This window comes from Pantherophis guttatus, chromosome 2 (genome assembly GCF_059756535.1).
Source record: "Pantherophis guttatus breed Tessera chromosome 2, ASM5975653v1, whole genome shotgun sequence".
Taxonomy (NCBI): Eukaryota; Metazoa; Chordata; class Lepidosauria; order Squamata; family Colubridae; genus Pantherophis; species Pantherophis guttatus.
The window spans coordinates 148,849,244-148,872,158 of record NC_142064.1 but is presented as its reverse complement, the minus strand read 5'-3'; the positions used below and the strand labels follow the sequence as shown (position 1 = coordinate 148,872,158).

Below are 22,915 nucleotides of genomic sequence, written 5' to 3'. Positions count from 1 at the left end.
TTGGACTGTATGTGTTTTATTATTGTGAGCCGCCCTGAGTCCTTTTGGAGATAGGGCGGCATATAAGTCCAAATAATAAATAATAAGAATAAAGAATAAAGAAAATCTTGTTTTTTTCCCTTGAAATATAAATTTAGATATATTTTTTGCCATTCTTAAATAGTATATCTGTTGTGAAAATAGGCATTGCCTGAAACAAAAACATTATTCTTGGCAAAACATTCATTTGGACCAAGTACCTTTCCCATTTTAATCTTTTGGATAGCTTTATATAGCTCCCTTATTATTATAAGTCCATTCAAAATTTGTCTGCAATCCTGGGTAAATTCTGTTTATAAAATATTGTCTACTTTTTCTGAAGAAATTTATATAAAATAGTAGGGTACTGATAAACACTTTTCACATATTCATATTATTTGTTATGATGGTATCCCCTTCTTATAACTTTAATATCACTTTCTTCTCTTTTTCGTTTCATAATTTATATGCCAATCACTTCCCTTTCCCCATACATCTTCTTTTATCTTTTGCAAATAGCAATTTTTTTCTTTTTTGAGGGGCATTTGTTCCACTTATACTTTATGTTAAGCATTTGTAATCCACAATTAATCCAAGATTTTAGAAAAGTGAATAGTTGTACTGCCTAATGTGGCATCTTCTTCAATGTCTTGTATCTGTTGTGGCATTTGTTTAGTCGCATCTGTCACTGTCATTTCCCTTTGTGTCTCATCCAATTCTTCTTTAATTTCTTTCAAAAAAAAAAATCTCTTGCTTTTTGCATAGAGTTCAAAACAAATTTCTATTGTTTGAAAGTAAAAATCACCCATTGCAGCTTACAGCATCTAAATGGAATTTTCTTGTGTTTGTCAGAAAATGTAAAACTGCATTTGTATTTATCATTATTCATCCTAGTATTAAAATACAGTTGTAGATCTTTTGTTTTCTTCCTGACAAAGTGTACAGGGACATCCCTTGGACCTTTTTTTTTTTTTTAATTTTGCAAAATGTGTACTGAACCTTTAGCCTAATCAATCTCTATATATATTGTCTTCCTCCCAATCCAGAGATCCAGGTCCTTTTCTCTAATGTCCTCTCCACGTTCTTCTGGAATTTCTCTAATTCTTAAACAAAATTATTTTTCTCTAAATTCCAGTAATGCCAGATTGTCCTTCTCTATATCTCTATTTATAACTTCTGTCTTAGTTTCCAAAACTTATACTTTGTCAGTAACTTGTTTCAAATCTGCAGCCAGTTGTCCTCAGATTCAATTTTCTTAACTTCTTCTTTCACATCTTTTTTTTCATCGCTACAAATCCATTTACTTTTTAACTGTTGCAGACATCTTTTTACCAAATTCTTCAAATAGTTTCTTCAATAAACCTGATACAATACCCTTATCAGTAAGTTGTTCTAGTGAACCTGTGTGTCCTTCTCCCAGTTTGGCAGCTTTTCTTGTGGTTGCCATGGTGAGAAAGTGAAAGTATGTCAGTTACTATGATGAGAAAAAAGTTAGAATTCTTTTTTTATTCTGCTTTTCTTTTCACTATCTTCCCAATTAGCTTTCCATAGTCAGTCAAACAGTCTAGCTCATATTACTCTTATCTTCTTGTTTTCTAAAATCCACCAATTATTACTGTCCTTTTATATAAACAGACACCTTCCCACAGAGGTCTGGTCTGTTAAGTCTATTTAAATTTTCAAAGATACTTTCGTCAAACAAAAAAAAAACATTTTTTTTAAAAAAAATCACTGTCCTTTTCCATTTGAAGCTTTCTCACATCACAATCTTGCCTCTAAATTATAATCCTTTAACATAGGGATTTTTCTCTTCTTAATTTCAAAAAGAAGACACTCATCTAGATTATTTAAACCAGGGGTCCCCATGACATTCCACAAACCAGGCCGCACAAACAAGCAAAGCCCCATGCAGGGCAGCACACGAAACCACACACCCCCATTCCATGGAAAAACCTCTCTCCTTTTGGTACCCAAAAGGTTGGGGGCCGCTGCCTTATACATCATTGATGTTCAGAATATGTCTCTTAGGCTGTAAAACAAATCATGAACTTATTAAGAAGGTGAGTTTTTTTTAAAGTCAAATATCCATAAAAAGGCTACACAACAATTTAGAATAAATACTCGATTCCTAAGATACTTGACTCACCATCAACTTCAAGAAAAGTAAACTACTGTATTTTATTTATTTATTTTTTTGGTAAGGAGCAGTTCTTTCAGAGCACAAATGGACCATTCCCCCAATTTTTCCTTCTTCTGGAATAGTTTTCTGTCAGTCAGAACCAACTTCTGGCTGGCAATTGCATCACTGTGCATCTAACTGGCCAAAGCACCTCTGGAAGCTGAATACTCCTGAAGTATCTCAACAAATACCTTATTTTGTTTTTATAATTAAAAACCCAGTACTACTTCTTTTATTTAGCTAATATCTTTATTTTTATTTTTTTTTCTTACATTCAAAAAAAGAAATATTATTTAGAATAGAATAGAATAGAATAGAATAGAATAGAATAGAATAGAATAGAATAGAATAGAATTCTTTATTGGCCAAGTGTGATTGGACACACAAGGAATTTGTCTTGGTGCATACACTCTCAGTGTACATAAAAGAAAAGATACATTCGTCAAGAATCATAAGGTACAACACTTAAAGATAGTCATAGGGTACAAATAAGCAATCAAATCATATTAGAAAACAGTCAATATACTGGTGGCCATAGTTGCAGATACAATCCAGGTACAAAAAAGACATAGAAGAATTTAGTATCGAGGTGGAAGCAAATCAATTAGATAAATTATTGGTGGATCCAGAAAAAAAAATATTATCCAGACTGTATAACTACTTATTAGAATATGACAGGGCGGAAGAGGTGGTAAAAGAACCAATGATATGATAACGTGGGTCAAACATATTGGACATAATATAAATCTGGATGAATGGGAAATGACTTGGAATAAAAACTACAAATTAACAAAAGCGGCATCATACATAGAAAATCAATATAAAATGTTATACCAATGGCACTTAGCACCTGCAAAACTGGCAAAAATCTATCCGAATGTAAGTCCTAAATGTTGGAAGTGTGGGCATCACCAAGATACCTTCTTCCATATGTGGTGGTCATGTCCCGAAGCGAAGAGGTATTGGAGTAAAATACAAAATTGGCTACAAGAATTAATTAATAATAAAATCGAATTGATCCCAGAAACTTTTCTCCTGGGAGTACTAAAGACTAAATATGACAAAAAAAACAGGATATTTAATTATACACATACTCACAGCAGCGAGAACATATGCACAACATTGAAAAGGAAATAATATACCACCAGAAGAATCCATTATTCAAAAAATATTCGATTATGCCGAAATGAATAAACTAACATTAGAACTAAATGAAAAAGAGGATTCAGAATACTATCCGGTATGGGATAATTGGTACAGGTGGATTGATAACCGAATTAAAAATGGATAAAGACTAGTATAAAGTTTAAGATATATACATATATTTAGGAGTTATAGAATATATAGGAATAATTAATCTAACCTGTGGGAAAGGTAACACTGATCGATTACGTACTGGAATTTTGGAAAACGGAAAATAAACTACAATAAAAAAATTTTGGGGAAAAAAAGAAAACAGTCAATATAAATCATAAGGATACCAGCAACAAGGTTACAGTCATAAGTGGGAGGAGATGGGTGATAGAAACGATGAGAAGATTAATAGTAGTGCACACTTAATAACCTAGTTTGACAGTTTTTTGTTTTTTTTTTTTTAATTTGATTTATATGCCGCCCTTCTCCGGAGACTCAAGGCAGCTTACAATGTGTTAAGCAATGGCCTTCATACTTTTGTATATTTATACAAAGTCAGCTTATTGCCCCCACAAACTGGGTCCTCAATTTACCTACCTTAGAAAGGATGGAAGGCTGAGTCAACCTTGAGCCTGGGGAGATTCGAACATGCAGTAATTGCAGGCAGTTGAATGTTAATAACAGGCTATTAGTCTGCTGCGCCACCAGGCTCTTAATTTTTTTAGTTTTTTAGTTTTGAGGGAATTATTTGTTTAGCAGAGTGATGGCGTTCGGGAAAAAACTGTTCTTGTGTCTAGTTGTTCTGGTGTGCAGTGCTCTTTAGCGTCATTTTGAGGGTAGGAGTTGAAACAGTTTATGTCCAGGTTGTGAGGGGTCTGTAAATATTTTCACAGCCCTCTTCTTAAATTGTTTACAGAGTATTTGTTTATATCTGTTATAATTTCTCACATTATGAAACCACATTATGGCAAAACTCCACCATATCTAAGGTGGATTCAGCCACGGAATGAAGTATCGGCAATAAATATGTTATAAAAGCAGAATTAAAATATACCTCTCTGGGGACTGTACCAAGTTTGACTGAGACTATACAAGCAGCAATATCCTATATGCAGAGCAGGGATGAAGCCAAACTTCAAATCCAAGGATTTGTCACATAGGCCAATTTTTAATACTCAAGTAATGAGTAAACTAGGCAGAGAATATAACTCTTAAAGTATGATTACAGCCAAGTGATTACTCTTACTGTGAAATGCAGTAATCCTAATCACTGTTTTAATGGTTATACGCTATATGAAACCTTAGCATAAAATAGTTAACATTTATAATATGTTGTCAGAGCAACAGATATGGACGGTTGAAGTATGATCTGAGAAAGAGCAGGTGGTGGGAAAAAGGACAGAAATTTAAGATCAAATTATCCCCTGAAAGAACTAGAATGACCTTTAAAATTTTGTGGTTTTAGACTGATTACATGTATGAATGTATGATTTTAAACCTGTTAATACCAAAGTTGCACAACTTTATAATTCATTATACTTAAAAATTACAATCACTTTTAAAATTAAAGGTACGATTAAATTAATATGATTAAAGTTTATATTTAGTTATATTTAGCTACTAGAATTTCTTAAAATAAAATGTATTCATTTATTTAAATTTGTTATAGCCACCTACTCCTTTAACCTCTAGGCGGTTTACAAATATAAAAATAACAAAATCAGTTAAAAACATACAATAAAACAATATGTACAGGTAGTTCAGACTAAAACAGTCATGACAATAACTAGCCAGACTAAAGGCCCTACAAACAGATTAATCCCAGGCCTGAGACCAAAGTCTTAAGGGCTTTGGGGAACTGAGGAGAGAAGGCATTGGGGGGATCTATTCCCAGAAGGTGGGAAGATTATCAATTTATCAAAACAATATTATGTTACTTTGTTCTGTTTCAAAAAATGATAATTAAAACTGTTTAGACAAGCAGCATTGTGAATCATGAAAATATATTCTTGGGGAAAAAACCAATTAGAATGTAAAATGAACATTTGAAATTATTTTTACCAAATTGTTTGCAAGTGCAATATTTTTATCATTGCCATCACTTATTCTTCTGTATTTTCGTCATTGTTTATGCTCTTTCCAGAGAACTATGAAGCAACTGTCTTCCAGGCATGTAAACACTACTGATGTCAAACATCTGTTTTGTTTCTACAATTAAAGTTATTAAGAGTGAAACCAATACATTTAATTTTGTATTTGTGTGTGTTAGCTCTCTCTCAAACATATACATACATGCCTTTAAAGGTTTTAAATGCACAAATATTTTTTTAAAAATCAAGTTGCTTCATTTTTATAATATCCTGCCTGCTTATATCCTGGGATAAAATTTGTTATTTACTTCAACACAATCTCACTGAGAAGTAGCACATCTCCACAGTCCTATTTCAGTACAAGCATTTGAGAAGACGCTTCTTCCCCCTTAGCAACAGAAACATGTCCTGTTAAATTGGGAGATGCTCTGGGGAGCATTTCCATTTCAGAAAGACTCCAAGACACTCAAGGCTGGAGAGAAAAAAACCCCAAATAGCCCTTTATGAAGAAGTTAAGAATTCCTGAAATTTTACTTAAAGCCACTAGAACAGATAGTAGATGTTAGCTGGATTGTTTATATTCATTCATTAAAATGTAATGACTGTTGTGGCCTCCACTGACTCAAAGGATTTTGACACCAAAGAGCAGATAGACTTCAATCTGAGGAAGTCTTGGCCGGCAATCATACAAAATAACAAAACAGAACAGGAGCTAGAGTGTATGGCTAGTCTAAGATCATAGCAGTTGCAAAAGCAAGCAGAACTTAAACGCACCTCCTTGCCAGCTTCACCATTGTGGACTCTATTAACAGCAATCACTAACCTGTTTTTTCTCATTAGCAGCAACTAAGCAATCAATCTGAATTCTGTGTTCTTCAAATCAGGATCCTCTAACAGGCCTGTCAAACTGGCGGCCCGCAGGCTGGATATGCAGGCCACGCCCACCCCGGCTCTGCAAAGGCAAAAAATGTCACGATATGTCACGGTCCGGCCCGTGAAGCAATTGAGTTTGACACCCATGCTCTAATATCTTCAAATTCTGCTTTTCTGGCCGAAGACCAGCTGAAAACCCATCAGCTATGTTTAGACCACTGGACTGTAACTTCTGCAAGCTGGTTTGGAGTTTGGCTATAGAAACTTATTGCATGCAAGCTCTCTGGGGACTTTCTTTGTACTGTGCATACATTTGCACACATATCATGCTTACCTCTGCCTGAATTTGTGTAATACTAAGTAAAACTTACTGCAAGCTATTCCTCTGCATTTGCATGTGACTGGCCCAGAGCAAATACATCATTGTATTTATGTACAAAATATGTATTTCTTTGTCAGACCATATTTAAGAACTTACTACTATACAGACACACATACATACAGGTTTGTTTCATGTCCTGTCCTCAAGTTAGCAGGAAAGTCTCTCATAGCATTCCTCTTCCTCAATCCTCAGGAACAAGAGCAGCAGAGTTTCTACCTTCACACAAAAGCAGCAGTTAACTATGGCTGTCACTGCTGCTATCAATGGCAGTGTTGATGCTCTCCAATAACCATGGAAGTAAGGTAAGATGCAGTTAACAGAAAGGAGCATAGAAAGTGCTCCTGAGGGGGGAGAAGAAAGTGAGGCAGAAAAAAATTGCTTTCCTGATCCTAGCTCTCTCAAAAGCAGCAGCAGCTTGACCTGGGTACTTAACAGAGAACGAAGGAGGTAGGAACTTCTTCTTCTTGTGTCATATTCGTCATCGGACGTTGGCGAGCATGTTGGCAATCCTATTTTTGTCAACAGCAGTATGAAAAAGTGTTGCTGAGTTTTGTCCAAACCAATCCCTTAGGTTTTGAAGCCATGATGTTCTCCTTCTGCCTGGACCTCGTTTGCCTTCAAGTGAATTAAGTGAAGGAGGATTAAGTGAAGGATGCCGTATTTTTCTGGGTGTCGCATCACAAGTCAAAAATATCCTAGCAGCTTATCACCTCCTCATTTGTGATTTTGTTAACCCAGTTTATACGTAACAGTCATCTGTAAATCCACATTTCAAATGTTTCTAGTTTCTTCAAGTGGTTTTCTGTCAGAGACTAACTCTCTACTCCATAGAGCAAGATAGAAAAGATGTAACATCTGACAAGCCTGATTTTCAGTCTTAGGCTTATGTCGTGACTGCAGAAAACTTTTTTCATTTTGAAGAATGCTGTTCGAGCTTTCTCTATCCTTGTCTTTACTTCACTGATCATGTCCCAGCTTTTATGTAAATTAAAACCGAGGTACATGAACCTTTCAACTATTCCTTCCAAATTTATCAGTGGTAAATTAATGGGTTGTTTGCTGACCACCATGATCTTGGTTTTTGAGGTGTTAAGCTTCAAGCCATATTTTTCAGTTATTTCTGAGACTCTGTTGATGAGGAGCTGAAGGTCTTCATGCTTACTGGCACGCAGAACTGTATCATCAGCATATCTTAAATTGTAGATCTGAACACCATTCTACTTTGAGGTAGGAACATGAGCAGAAATTATTGATGAAAATTAGTGTTGTCTATGGAAGATGTTTTAAAAGTCAATATTCCCTTGAATATAAAAAAGAGAAAAGTTGCTGGCTAGAAAAGGTTTCTGTATCTAGCCAAAGCAGAAATCACCAGGGAGCACAAAGTCCCATGTTTGAACATGTTGGTCCTGCAACGGCCCTGCAATTTCCTGGCTTTCTGAACATTTCTCTTCTATACAACATATAATGTTTCCAATTCAATCTCTATTATGGACCAGAAAATGTTTGAATGGGAGTTTTTTTGGTTTCATGGAAAATAACACCTTCTTGCTGGATCATCTTGATTCCATTTTAGCTCAGCAATAGGTTCGCCATGAGATGAGACCTTTGCTATGAGAATATAGGTTTGAATAAATAATTAAGGATATAAAAATCAATCAAACAAACAAATAAAATATTCTATGTAAAATGTCAGCACTTCAACCTGCATTTACTCTAGTGCTGACATAAGAAGGAGAAGCGAAGGCGTCTGGAAAGGGACGGCTGACTTTATACCTACTTATTTTCCCTGGAGATAATGTTTCTGAGGAGATGAGATGGTAGGGGTAGAATGACTTGGAAGATGGCCAATGAGTGCAGGGGAGTGGGGAACGGAAAGGGAGGGTTTTGGGGCTGGACGTCAGAGTTGGCTTCATTTGGAGTCAGGTTAGGATGTTGTGCTCATTAAAAAGGAGTTTTTTCTTCAAAGATTTTGTTTGAAATGCATTTTATTTGAGACGGCCACGAAACTTGACATAAAACTTTAAACATTACTTTAAACGTGGCTTTGAGATGAGCAGCATATAAATTTAATAAATAAATAAATGGGCAACCTGAGAGCTGGAGCAAGGATAATGTGGAAATGAGCACTAAATTTATAATGCTACCAAGTTTTAAAAGTGACATTTATTAATGATATTTCAGCTACATGAATATTGTTGTAAAATAAAAACAACCAAATATCACTTTCAATGGAAGAAAGTATGATAACAAACCATATTAATTTAGATTATGTTTGATGTATCTGAAGATTTTAAAAAATACAGAACAGAAAATAAATCTGTTCCAATTAATTTAATTTATTTAGGACATATTCTACATGATTACTCAGTATATAACTAAAAAATAACAAAATATTTTGAAGAACATCTTGCAGAAGCCAAAAGTCTAATAGTTTAGAATCAGGAAGAAACTATTTTTTTACAGACAGTAACACTTTCTGGAAGCAATTGATGCTAAGATGTTTATCTCATCAACCCTATGTTACATAAAGATATAAATAAATGCATTTCTAAGTCACATTTCTATGCTCTACGAAAAATACTGAGCTTGTCAATCAGCATTACAAAAAGCAGCTTTTTTTCTTTATTAAAGCAAAAAGATATCCCAATGTGTTTTAGAAAGGTTAATAGATGTGTCCCTGCCCTTTAGAGATGACATAAAAATATTGTGAAGGAGAAAACATAAGTATTTATATAGGCTTTCAAGTCTGTAAGTAGAGAAAATAAGTTCCCTGCACCTGCTCCCTCATTATTCTAGAGATAGCCTCCTGCTTACTTAGATGTTCTTCCAAAAAGGCAACAGTACATTTTAACAAAGCAGACACTTTGAGGAGATAAAATGTAATGCGTATTCTCAAAAGTGCAAAAACTCAAAATGTTCTCAAAAGTATGAAAACTCAAAATGGAAACCTCAATCTTGTCAATAGATGTTCATTTAATCTAAAGTCAATGATACATTTCTGGGTGGAGTGCTTGTACAGTTCTATTCTCTCTCTCCCACCTCCTTTTCATTATCTACATGAAACCATGAATGACATCATCTGCCAGTTTGGAGTTCAGTATCAACAGTATGCTGTGGGTATAGAACACAGCAGCTTGCGTTCTGGTGTAAAAGTCACCATTCCAGAATAAAACCTTATTTTATAATTGCACCAATAGCTGCAAATAACCTTCTAGATGAAGTGCTGGTCACCACCTATAAGGCCCTATACAACATGACACTGGGTTATATTACAGACTGTCTTGCTCTATAGGATTTCCATTGTTGCATTCTTTGAAAGACAGCCTACACAAGAACCCTACACAAGAACTGTGAGGACGTAGATATACATCTTCTGTGATTGCCTCAGTATTTTGGAATACACTGCCTCCAGACATCTTAACAATTTCACTTCTGGCATTCAGGAAGGCATTAAAACACTTACTTGGCACGTACATGATTATTCCATGGCTTTTTTAAATCACGATTTTTATGTAAAAAGATGGTTATTTTATTAAGATGTTTTATGTCAATGTTTTAGGATTGCCACTTCTCAAAAATTAAACTTAATATACTCAGTTTTGGCTTGACAATCTAATTCTGTAATTATTTATACTATCAAAGTATCCGCAAAACCCAGACTGCTTGTGCATAATTATTTTAACACTGTTTTACTATGTATGGAACTGACAGGGTTTTTTAAAAGACATAACTCTTAGATCCACATCAACATAAAAAAGATCTAAAAATTGACTTTAAAAAAAACTTGATACAGAATAAAGGAAAGAGATTGATCGTCTGCCTGCAATTATCTGAATCCTGCACTGGTTAAATACATTGTCCTGAATTGCTAAATGAACTCTTTCATCTGTATCAAGGTCTAATACCTATGTACATTAATTAAAGGCGTGTAGTCATTTACCACAAACAACTAGTACTAACACCTTACGATATAATTATAAAAAGTGCTTACATTCATGCTGAACATTTCAATTAAGAAATAAGATTCTTGTAAAATCACAAATAGAGCCCTCTGTATCAGAATTGGGCAGATCCACGTTTCAGAATAATATGTGGCTTTGGCTTTATTTTACACGTTCATTAGTGTCCCCAATTCTGTCTCATTCTATTCCACATTCCAGTTCTAAAGCTATGGTTTGTTAAATAAGCCGCACAAGCACATTGCACAGAGATAAAAACCATAATTTACAAATTCTTATGTCTGTGCAGGCTTGAGTAGAGACTTTTCTTTTGCCATGCAGGTGCAGGACATATTTTAATGTTATTGGTTAAAGGCTGATAGTTTTCTTTTAAAAGGGGCTATCAGCCGGAAGTTGCATGTTGGTTTTTACTGAGTCATTATCTGCAATAAACATTGCTGCTGGAAGTTTGGCTTCTCATCTGTATTCCTTCTCCCACACATTCCATTGGCGATGAAGGTGGGATTGCTGGGCCCTGAGCCAATGTAGAAATAAAAGAAGCACGTGTGAGTGGAGACTGTTTGTTTTGGAAAGAGAATGGTTAACTCACCACAGTTTGTTCCGTTTGATCCTGAAACACAGACGTGGGATTCTTATCTAATTCTTTTTGACTGTATATTGGAAGCTAATGACTATACCAATATCACAGACTATCGTAAATGAGCACTTTTTTTGAGTGTTTGTGGAAAAGAAATGTTTGAGATGGCGAGGGCCCTCATTGTGCCCCAACCCCTGCAGACAGTTCCTTGGGACATATTATTAAGCAAATTGAGGGAATATTATGCTCCTCGACCATTTTGCATTACTAGAAAACATACTTTTTACTATAGGGACCAGGCAGAAGGTGAGTCTATCAGTTGTTATATGGCAGCCCTCAGGAAAGCAGCTATCTATTGTGAATTTAGCAACTTAGATGAAGCCCTTCGAGACAGATTGGTCTGTGGGGTTCGGGATGTTCGGTTACAGAGACGATTATTGGCATTATTATTGTTACAGACAGCAGTAGAGGAGGCGCAAGCCACCGAATCATCAAATAGATTAACAGAAGAGATACAAAAGTTGGACAGCCCCCTGGTGGCTAGAAGGGGGGAAACCGTCCATCGGGGAGAAGTGGAATTACGGGAGGACACTGAAGATGAGGAAAATAATCATGATAATGTCCATCGGTTGAGAGCGGCTAGCAAGGAACGTAGATGGACAGAGGATCGAAAGTTGTTCTCCTCACATATAGAGTGTGGCAGAAACCGCTCAAGAGCTATGTGTCGCCATAAAAACACCATCTGTAAATGGTGTGGGAAGAAGGGTCACCTAGCACAAGTTTGCCGTGCCGCATTGCTTGCCCCCCCCCAACTGGACAGACTTCAATTCAGAATGGGGGGGAAGCATGGCCCACCGAGGCTAGGAACCCCAGAAGATGAGTGTTTTACTATTAACATGGTTGCGTGTCGTTCAGAAAGGGTGAACAATCAAACCGGGATTCCAGGAAGTAGTAAAATTTACATTACTGTCCTTATTGCGAGATCTCCCTGCTGGATGGAAGTGGATACAGGGTCAGTAACAACAATTGTATCCTGGCAGACTCTACAGAAATTAGAGCCGAGCGGAAGCTTATGCGTAGTCGTATTCGTTTGAGAGATTATCAAGGAAATAACATCCCCATTAAGGGTAGCGGAATGTTCCACATAGAATATAAAGACTTCTCCAGGCCACTTTAATTGGTTGTTGTTGAAGGTGCACTGCCTAACTTCCTGGGACCGGATTGGTTTGCAGCATTGGGGCTAGAGATTACCGGGGTTCATAAAATACAGGGAGAAACCATCAGAGAGTTGAGTAAAGAGTTCGCCGATGTGTTTGACGGAAAGTTGGGAGAATATGGGGTACCCAGATATCCTTCAGTTTGGACCCCAAGGTGGTACCAATAAGAATGAAACTGAGGAGGGTGCCATTTGCATTAAAGCCCAAAGTTGACGAGCAACTAGATAAATTGATTCAGCAAGGCATACTGGAACCAGTGGACCACTCCAAGTGGGAGACTCCTATCGTGACGCCAGTGAAGCCAGACAGGTCGGTCCGAATTTGCGTGGATTATAAATGTACACTGAATAGGGCTCTTCAACATAATGCTTATCCGTTACCAGTGGTGCAGCACTTGTTACATTCATTGGGGGGAGGGGGGGTTAAGATCTTCGCAAAGTTAGATCTTGCCCAAGTGTATCAACAGCTCCCTGTAGATGACACCACTGCAGAAATCATTATTAGAGACTCTACACGAAGGCCACCTCGGAATTGTAAGGATGAAGCCATTGGCCCGTAGTTATCTGTGGTGGCCAAATATAGATAGAGATATTGCAGAATGGGTGGCATTGTGTCAAGCATGCCAGGAATCAAAACCGGCACCTCCTGCAGCACCACCACGGGACTGGGAAACATCTCGATTTTGTAGGGCCGATAAAGGGGTTGTCCTTCCTAATTGTTGTGGATGCCTATTCCAAATGGCTGGAAGTGGCCATAATGAGGTCAACCACGACGGATGCTGTCGTGAGACTATTAAACAAAATGTTTGCGACACATGGGTTGCCGGTCGTGTTGGTATCGGACAATGGGCCGCAATTTACGGCAATAGCATTCGAGGTATTCCTAATAAACCAAGGAATATGTCACGCCCTGGTCGTGCCATTTAACCCTGTGAGTAAAGGGCAGGCGGAGCAAATGGTGTGAACGACAAAAGAGGCCTTGACTCGAATGGGTCCAGGGGACTATCAGGAGAAACTTGATTTGTTCAACCAATAAATTGGTTCCCTGTGTAGCCACCAGAAAGAGCCCAGCCGAATTACTTATGGGTCGCCGGCTGAGAACAAATTTAGATAGAATACACCCCGATTATTCAAAAGAAACCCTCACAGACTGGGAAAGTACGGTCAGAACCTTTGAGCAAGGTGATCTAGTATACGCCTGGAATTATACTGAACCCATATGGGTGCCAGCACAGATTACAGATGTTACGGGTCCCCGTTCATATCGGGTGGAGCTCGAGGATGGGCGCCTGTGGTGCCGACATATCGATCAGCTTTGGAGCCGAGGGAGGGGGACAGCCATTAGGGAGCTGGAAGAAATAAACCGGGGTGGGAATCTAGAAGAGCGAGAGGGACAACAACGCAGTGAATGGGTATCTGAAGGGCTGAGGCCAGTGCAGAATGAAACACCTGTTATTAAAGGTCCATTGCCATGAAGCTCGTCTCGCTTTTCCCCAATTCCAACTGAGGGATATGTTCAGGAGGGGCCCCCAGAGAGTATGTGTAAGCCATCTGATATAGTTGAAGAATTGTCGAGAATGCAGTCGACATGTGAGGGCTCGACAGAAATACAGAAGAGCCGCCAGTCGACGCGAAGTCGCCATAGACCAATGTATCTGGATGATGTTTGTGGTATACGAAGTTTCCCCGAGGAAGGGGGAAGGGGTGTTATGTCCACGCAGGCATGAGCAGAGACTTTTCTTCTGCCATGCAGGTACGGGACATATTTTAATGTTATTGGTTAAAGGCTGATAGTTTTCTTTTAAAAGGGGCTATCAGCTGGAAGTTGCATGTTGGTTTTTATGAGTCATTATCTGCAATAAACATTGCTGCTGGAAGTTTGGCTTCTCATCTGTATTCCTACTCCCACACATTCCACAAATATTGGAGTTCATCCAGTGTTTGAACCCAGACTCTGTGTCACCAAAATGAAGGAAAATAAAGCAAGAGGCACATGCATATACTCCAAGTTCAAGCATAATTTCCTTGCTAAAGTACTGCACTACCCTTAATAATGATATTTTAACTCCCATCTTCCATCTTTTGAGCTCTTCTTTTTCCTCCCAACTGTCTCCCGCTACTCTGGAAAGGCAGAGCAGTCAAACTTCAGTAGATCTAGAAACCAGAGAGACAGGGTTGGAGCAGGGTCCCACTTTTGCTTCCTTTACAAAGGACATTTTTCTTCCAAGGGATTTCATGTTTTTCCTAACATTTATTTTCCCTGAAAGGAAAAAAGCTCTACAGTAGTATTATACTGGGAGTCCTACAGTTATATCCATTCATTCAACAATTGTTCAAAGTTACGACTGCACTGAAAAGTTATGACTAGTCCTCAAAATTCCAGCCATCACAGCATCCTATCATCACACAATAAAAATTCAGACTAGCCAGCGTATATGGTCACCTCCACTCACTTGTACTCCCTAGCACTCAACTGTGACACCACCTCACACAGCCCTTATCATTGGTCCTTCGCACATGCTCATGGCACTCCCCTGCTCACAGCTCTCACCCACCAGCCTGCTTGACTGGTACTCCTGCCCTCTCCTATGCTGCAATCATGTGAGGTTCTCACATAATGACCTGTGCAGTCCTAGGTTTACAACGGCAACTAGGACTGCCAGAATTTCCATCACTAAGTAGTGTGGCTGTGAAGAGTGACATCACATTAATGTTTTTTAACATCAACCCAAAATATGACAATACAGAATGGAATGGAAGCCATAATTAAACAGAAACACAAAAAGGTTCTAAAAACCCAGAGTTTGCATTAAATAAATCAACTGTTCAAAAGTGGCTTATAACCATGAAAATAATGCAACCACTGTTGCATTGTATAGTTCAACCTGTTCTCTGTGCCACTCAGAATTCAAAACCAATTTCTTACAGTATGTTTAAACTTAGGTTGCTGAGAACATAAATAAGAAATTCACTCATTTTTGGATAGGTGGCATTCAGAAAAGGTGGAGTTCAGAGACTACTTTCATCTTTCTCAAAATAAACCATTTCTATCATCAGTTTTCATATGTTCTGAAATTGCTGAAAGCCTGCTGATACTAAAACTATATTTAAGCTCAAGGTGTTTCCACTAATGACAGTAACAATTTAACTGAATTTAAATAAACTTTGAGAAAATGTATTCAACATGACTTAGACAAAATTACATTACATGTTTTGTTAATTGGTTTTATTTTGTAGAGTTACAAAAGTTTCTGTGACTCTGGGCAGCTAACACTGCATAACAGCACAATTTATAATAAGCATCAATAAACAATCCTATTAAAAAACTAGTGCAGCCATATGAGAAAAGTTCAATAAACAATAAAAGTAACAATAACAATAAAACAATAATCACAGGCTCCAAATAACCTCCTAGGACTAAATCCATGTGTTTTTTTTTTCAATAATTTTTATTAATATATTCTATACACTAATACACAGATAAAATATACAATCCTGCCACCATGGTATAATGTGATTACATTGTCCATAAATATAAAGTCATTCCTTTATACATACATATTTGCCATCATATATATACATCATCATATATCTATTCTATCCCACCTTTTCTGGACCCAATCATACCATAATTTCCAACTGTTATAAAATTCTGAATTTTTTTTATCATTGATCAATCTAGTTAATCTATCTGATTCCGCACATTCATTAATTTTATGTATTATTTTCAAATCTATCGGTAAGTATTGATTTTTCCACTCCTGCGCATATGCTAATCTTGCTGCAGTAATAATATGAATCAACAAGAATCATATATCTGATTTAACATTCAAAGGTTTTGCCCCCAATAGGAAAATCTCGGGCCTTAATTCCAAATTAATCTGTGTAATTTCCAAAATCCATTGCCGTATTTTTTTCCAATATTTAACCGCCTGTGGGCAGGTCCACCATTGGTGAAAATAAGTTCCATTACTGTAACCGCACTTCCAACAGCAGGCAGATGTCCCGGGAAACATTTTAGCTAATCTTGCCGGGGGGAGATGCCACCGATAGACCATTTTATATATGTTTTCTTTGTATGAAGAAGCCATAGTTAATTTCATATTTTTCAACCAAATCTGTTCCCATTGCTGGAAGTCAAGAGGATATCCAAAATTTCGCCCCCATGCTATCATACAATCCTTCACTACATCCTGTCCTATCTGCAGAGACAATAAATATGCATAACATTTAGATAGTATCCCTTTCCCTCCTTCTAATAAGATCTTATCCAATTCTTGTCTTTTACGGTAGATTCCTTCGCTATATAAATCTTTTTTATACCTGGAGTGCACTTGAGAATAAGACCACCGTCTATTTTATATCCTTGAAGAGTTAATAATTCTCGTGACTTCGGATTATCCTGAACATCCAAAAAAACTTCATACGTCAAGGTTTTCTCCCCTTTATACAATGTCGGGTAAATCTGAGCTTCCTGCGCCGAAATCCATCATGGAACTTTTGAATATACTCTTCTTCTAACCTTTTCCCAAGTGTACCCAAGCGTCCTACGTAAATAGTGATCAGTAAAGTGTCTAGGGCGGCCGGATGCTCCCGGCCATACAAAATAGTGCCAGCCATGTTGAAGACCGGCTCCCTCAAATGTCAAAAGTCGTCTCTTTTGTAGGACCCTCCATTCTTTCACCCAAATCAAGTTCGCTGCTTGGTGATAGAGGTCCCAATTTGGGAGTCCAAATCCTCCTCTATTTTTGGGTTCTTGTAACATTTTAAGTCTAATCCGCGGCCTCTTTCCCTGCCAGATAAATTTAGATATACTCCTATCCAAATTTGTAAAAAACTCTTTATTCAACCTTACCGGGGCTGTTTGAAATAGAAATAACCATTTGGGTAACACGCACATCTTAATGGTTGCCACCCTTCCCAAAATCGATAGCTGGAGATTTTTTCATCTTTCTAGGTCTCTGAGCATCTGGCTGTAAAGAGGAAGATAGTTATCCTCCTTTATGGAGGAGCATCTGGCAGTCAACCATATACCCAGATACTTAATTTTATTTGTTATTCTTAAACCCATTAACTGCTCCAGCTGTTGCCTTTGCATCTGAGTCATATTTTTTGCTAGGATTTTAGTTTTTTTTTCATTCATCAGTAATCCCGCTACCTTCCCATACTCTCTAATCAAGCATAATAATTTCAGGCCCGAGTCCAGTGGTTGATCCAAGATAAATACAAGATCGTCTGCATAAGCCTGGACTTTAACTTCCTCCTGCCTAATCTTCATTCCTCTTACTTCCGTGTTTCCTCTCACTTCTCTAAGCAGGGGCTCTAAAGTTAATACAAATAGCAATGGGGAAAGGGGACATCCCTGTCTTGTACCGCTACAAATTTGAATTCTCTCCATCTCCTCTCCATCTATGAGAACTCTTGCAGTCTGCTCCCGGTAAATAGCTCGAATTGCCCGAATAAAATTCCCACCAAACTCCATATATTCCAATTGAGAAATCATAAATTCCCAACTAATTCTGTCAAACGCCTTTTGGGCGTCAACAAAAATTAAAGCTAATTGTTTATCCAGGCGATTTTCGAAAAATTCTAGTGTATTCATGATAATTCTAAGATTATCTCGGAGATATCTATTAGGAAGGAAACCGTTTTGGTCTGAATGAATGAATTGGTTAAGGAAGCAGCTAAGCCTGGCTGCAAGAACCCCCGCAAATATCTTATAATCGGAATTTAGTAATGATATTGGTCTATAGTTCTTAATAAGAGATAGATCAGTTCCTTCTTTTGGGATAATAGAAATATAAGCCTCAGTCCAAGATACTGGAACCTGAGGCTCTTTCATAACCGCATTAAATAAATCCGTCATGTGACTTCCTACCACGTCAAACACTATTTTGTATAATTCAACTGGAAAGCCATCTCTACCCGGGGTTTTGCCATTCGCCTGTGTTTTCATAACTGTTTCTACTTCCTCCATCGTAAATTCCGCATTAAGAATTTCCTTCATTGTTTTCGAGACTTTAGGCAATCTTTTCCAAATATTTCTAAATTTCACAAATATTTTCCTCTCCTTTCTGATAAAGCTGTGTGAAAAAAATCCTGAGCTACCATTCTCTTGCTTTCCTTAGTACAATGAAGATTCCCAATTACATCTTTCAGCCCTTCTATTCTCCATTGTTCCTGCTCCTTTCTAAGCCGGTAAGCCAACCATCTTCCTGTTTTATTCGCCCTTTCAAAAAAATTTTGTTTAGTCCACTTTATTTTATTTGCTAATTCGTCTTGATCTAATAATTTAATCTGGTGTTGCCAGTACTCCCTTTCCTCTATCAATGTTGTCTGGGTTAATCCATTTTGCATCCTTTCTTCCACCCGTTGTAATTTATTCAAGAGGTTGTCTCGGTGTTTCTTACCCGCCCTACGTTTATCAATCATATATTTGATTAACCATCCCCTCTCATCACTGCCTTAACTGTATCCCATGTATTGTATATTGAAGTATCCTCTTTCTTATTTTTCTGGAAAAAAAGATATAACTCCTTCTTAAACTTACTCATAAATTCTTCATCTTTCAGAATACCTATATTCATTCTCCATCTACCCTTCCTACAATGTGGGATCTTCCAAGTTACCATTAGCGGGTTATGGTCTGCCCACTGGTTGGGCCCTATTTCCACTTCCGAGACCAGCCCCCTCAACTCAAGAGACATCCATATCATATCTATTCGGCTCCACGAGTGGTGTCTGGGAGAGAAATAAGTATATTGATATTTCTCAACCTCCATATATCCTGTAATCCAAATTCCTCCCTTAAATCATTACATATTTTTGGTAATGTTCTCTTAATATCCTTCAACCTTCCTTGTATGTTTCCCGGGACATAATCCTGCATTCTATCCATTACAGCATTGAAATCCCCCACTAAACAGACATGTTCATATTCCAGTTCCCCCAGTTTAACATATAAGTTTTGATAAAAAGTCCTCCGATTGTCATTAGGGGCACAAATACAAACCAATAAAGACTTCCACTGGGCAATTTCTATTTCGAGCATGAGAACCCGGCCTTCCTGGTCAGCAAAAACCTGTTGGATTTCAAATGATATCGTACATATACCACTATCCCTCTTTTTTTTTGACCTGCTAATGAACTATAAGTTTTACCCAACGCCCGGCATTCTAACAAATGGTTTTGATCTTTTTTTTATATGGGTCTCCTGCATGCAGACAATATCATACTTAGCCTTTCTTAATTTATTCAAAATCCTACTACGCTTATTAGGAGCATTTAAACCGTTAATATTTACAGATATCAAACGCACTAATTCCCCCATTTCCTTTTCTCACCTAAGTTTTTACTTTCCCGCTGTTATAGCCTTCTTAACTGTTTGTCTTGTCTCCCTCTGAGGCACTGTTAATTCCTCAACTTTTTGTGTTCCCCCACCCTTCTTTCCCGCCTTTCCTTCTCTCCTCTACCTCTTTTTCCTCTTGCGATTCCTCCAGACTTCTACTTTCCCCTTCTCCTTCAACATCTAATTCTGACAAATTAAATTGTTGTTCCATGAATTCTCTTGCTTCTTGAAGACTTCGAATCCTCACTTTCTTATCCCTCCATGACATCAATAAGCCTTCAAATACAAAATTGCATTTTTCCTCAGGAAAGTCGTCAAAAATTGATATCTGCGTCTCTGTTCTCTTACCCGACGTGGGATTTGTTTCAGAACTATCATCGGTTGGCCTTTATATGTAATAGTTTGATCCTTTGTTCGTTTATAAAATTCTTCACACAAAGCTTTCTTGTTAAAACGAACATGAATTTTCTGAGGGAGATTGTTCCTTTTTGCGTAGCTAGTGAATACTCTAAAGGCCTCATCAATATCCCGTTGGATCATGAGTCTATCTGCCTCCAAAGTTTCTGCAACTATTTATATTTCAATACCGCCTTTCTCCCGTAGGACTCAAGGCTGTGTACAGTCAAGAAAAAATATAGATATACAAACATCTTTTTTAAAATTGCTAATTAAAATTATTATTATAATATAGTTTGGCCCAATTAAATAGAACCCAAAATTAGATAACATTTTAAAATCATTCACATGTTCATATGTTTAGCCCCGCCTGTTGGAACATCAGGGTCTTGAGGGCACGGCAGAAAGCACGGAGATCAGGGATATTTCGTATCTCAGGGGGCAGTTCATTCCAAAAGGTTGGAGCCCTCACAGAGAAGGCCCTCCCCCTGGGAGTCGTCAGTCGGCATAATTTGAGTGACAGTACCCTGAGTAGTCCCTCCCTGTGAGAACGAACTGGTCGGTGGGAGGCTATTGGTGGCAAAAGACAGTCTCGTAGGTACCCAGGTCCTAAGCCATGGAGCGCTTTAAAGGTGATGACTAACATGCATATCATTTTCTTAAACTGCCAGTTATCATAGAGAACTATGTGTCTTACTCCATATCGAATACCATATCTGCTGTCAAAACTAGCCTCAAAAATTATGTTTAATTCATAACCTTATCTATTTTATTTGCCTTAAAACAGACAATTAACAGACAATTATAAAAGCAAAATGTGTTACCTCCTTTTCATGTATTCGGAACAATGCTTGTTCATCTTGAGAAGTACTGTTTTTCCCCAAACCTAACTTGGGTGACATCTATTATAAAAAATAATATTTTGTATTTAACACCAGTGTTAACACAGAGAAAAAGTATTATAACAAGAAAACCAAAACCAGGAGAACACTACATACCAATGAGAGGGACATAGGTTTCTCACGTAAATATCTAGGATTTTCAAGCTGAAAAAGATACATTAAAAGAGGTTTAATATGAAGACTTTCTGAACTGATAAAGTCTAGATGAAGATGTTTAAAGGGTTTATGCTTAGTTTATGATAGAGACATCTTAAAAAAAAATCTCATACTAAATTCATGAGACCAATAGCTTAGCTTTTAGAGTCAAAGTCCCTCAAGCAAATCTTCACAGTTACTGTGAAGTAAAGAGGAAAAGTGAGATATAAATGGAATGAAAAAGCTTATATTTAAGAGAGAAGGAGGGAGGGAGAGGGAGAGAGAGAGGGAGGGAGAGGGAGAGAGAATCACAATATGGGAAACACTCTTCTCTTGAAGTAGGTTATGATATCCTAAAGAATATTTTGAGAAACAACATTTTAACTTTTATGTATTTATCTAATTTTTCTCTGACTTTTCTTATCCTTCAGCTCACTCTGCTAACCAGACAACATCTCTGTGGTACAAACTGAAAGACTATGAATAGTTCATAGCGATAGAACTGACAGCTCATAGAACTATTCTTTTTACATCTTTGTTAAACAGCCTAATAATTGTATTTAAACACCAAACCCACTGTTTCATTTATTGAAACAGTGCAATTATGCAAATACACATTGATGCAACCTTTAGCATCTACAAAATGTTTACTTATTTGTTATTTTTAACAAGTAAATTAGCAATTCTGGATGATTTCCAATATATACAGACAAATGTTATATACAGACAAAACAAGACAATTTCAAATTGTTATTGCCTGAGAGGTCAATGTGTAGTTGATTCATTTCATCTTTCACTATATCAAGGTTTTTCATGTTCGTGCTCCTTATGTTACTTGGTTTCACACTACTGTTAATTCTGACTTTTTAGCTTTCAGTTTTGTTTTTCGATATAGCAACATCAGCAACTAGACATCCCAAACATATTAATCTAGCTGCATCACAAACATTATTCGTTCACTACATTTCAATTCTCAGCTTTTCCTCAATATTTGAGAGCCATTCTTTATTTTTAAGCGCTGACTGTCATGTTACAGAAATTAATTAACCTGACTGCAGTTGTCATCTATGAGTGAATTACTTATAGGCGTAGACTTTGTAGACTTTGTTAGGACAAGAATAATGAAGCATGGGACTCATTTATACAAAACACAGCTGGTTTAAAATGTGATACTTTTATAAATGTATTAGAAATATATATATTTGAATAATAATTGCATTAGATAGCTACTTACTTATTTATTTTTATTTACTATGAAATTTATATGCTACCCATCTCACCAAGCTACCCTCTAGGCAGCTTAAAAACAAATAAAAGGAATAGAATAAAACATTAAAATATTACAATAACAATTTTTACTATTAAAATTAATTTTAAAATTGACAAAGATGTTTAGAAAAGGAGCAAGGTACATTGGATGGAAGTAGAGTATTTTAATCCATTAGCTACCCTCCAGTATCACACATCCCAATCAACAGAGCCAGGATTTCAGGTCCTTTGGGAAGGCCAAGATGGGTGCAGATCTACCCTGTTTCCCCAAAATAAGACATCCCCTGATAATAATCCCAATCGGGCTTTTGAGTACATGGCAATATGGCCAAGCGCTTATTTCAGGGTTCAAAAAAATATAAGACAGGGTCTTATTTTCAGGGAAACACGGTATATACAGATGGCAACACTGAAGCTCCAATATGGCTCCTAGAGGA

At 37.1% G+C, this 22,915-nt stretch overlaps 1 protein-coding gene across 7 annotated transcripts in view; it reads right to left on the bottom strand.

Moving 5' to 3' along the window:
- The window catches only part of CEP112 (centrosomal protein 112), a 299,264-nt gene that overhangs the window by 249,891 nt on the left and 26,458 nt on the right, over positions 1–22,915 (bottom strand). For 5 of the 7 annotated variants that reach the window (XR_015732452.1, XM_034412661.3, XM_034412656.3 and 2 more), the window contains exons 6-7: positions 21,171–21,218; positions 20,997–21,074 (exon numbers count right to left, since the gene is read on the bottom strand). The exons of the other annotated variants lie outside the window; for them this stretch is intronic. Coding sequence is in view for 4 of the 5 variants with exons in the window: in XM_034412661.3 (XP_034268552.2) it covers positions 20,997–21,074; positions 21,171–21,218 (126 nt within the window). In the remaining variant the exon portion in view is untranslated. The remainder of the gene's footprint in view (positions 1–20,996; positions 21,075–21,170; positions 21,219–22,915) is intronic. 7 annotated transcript variants of the gene reach the window in all.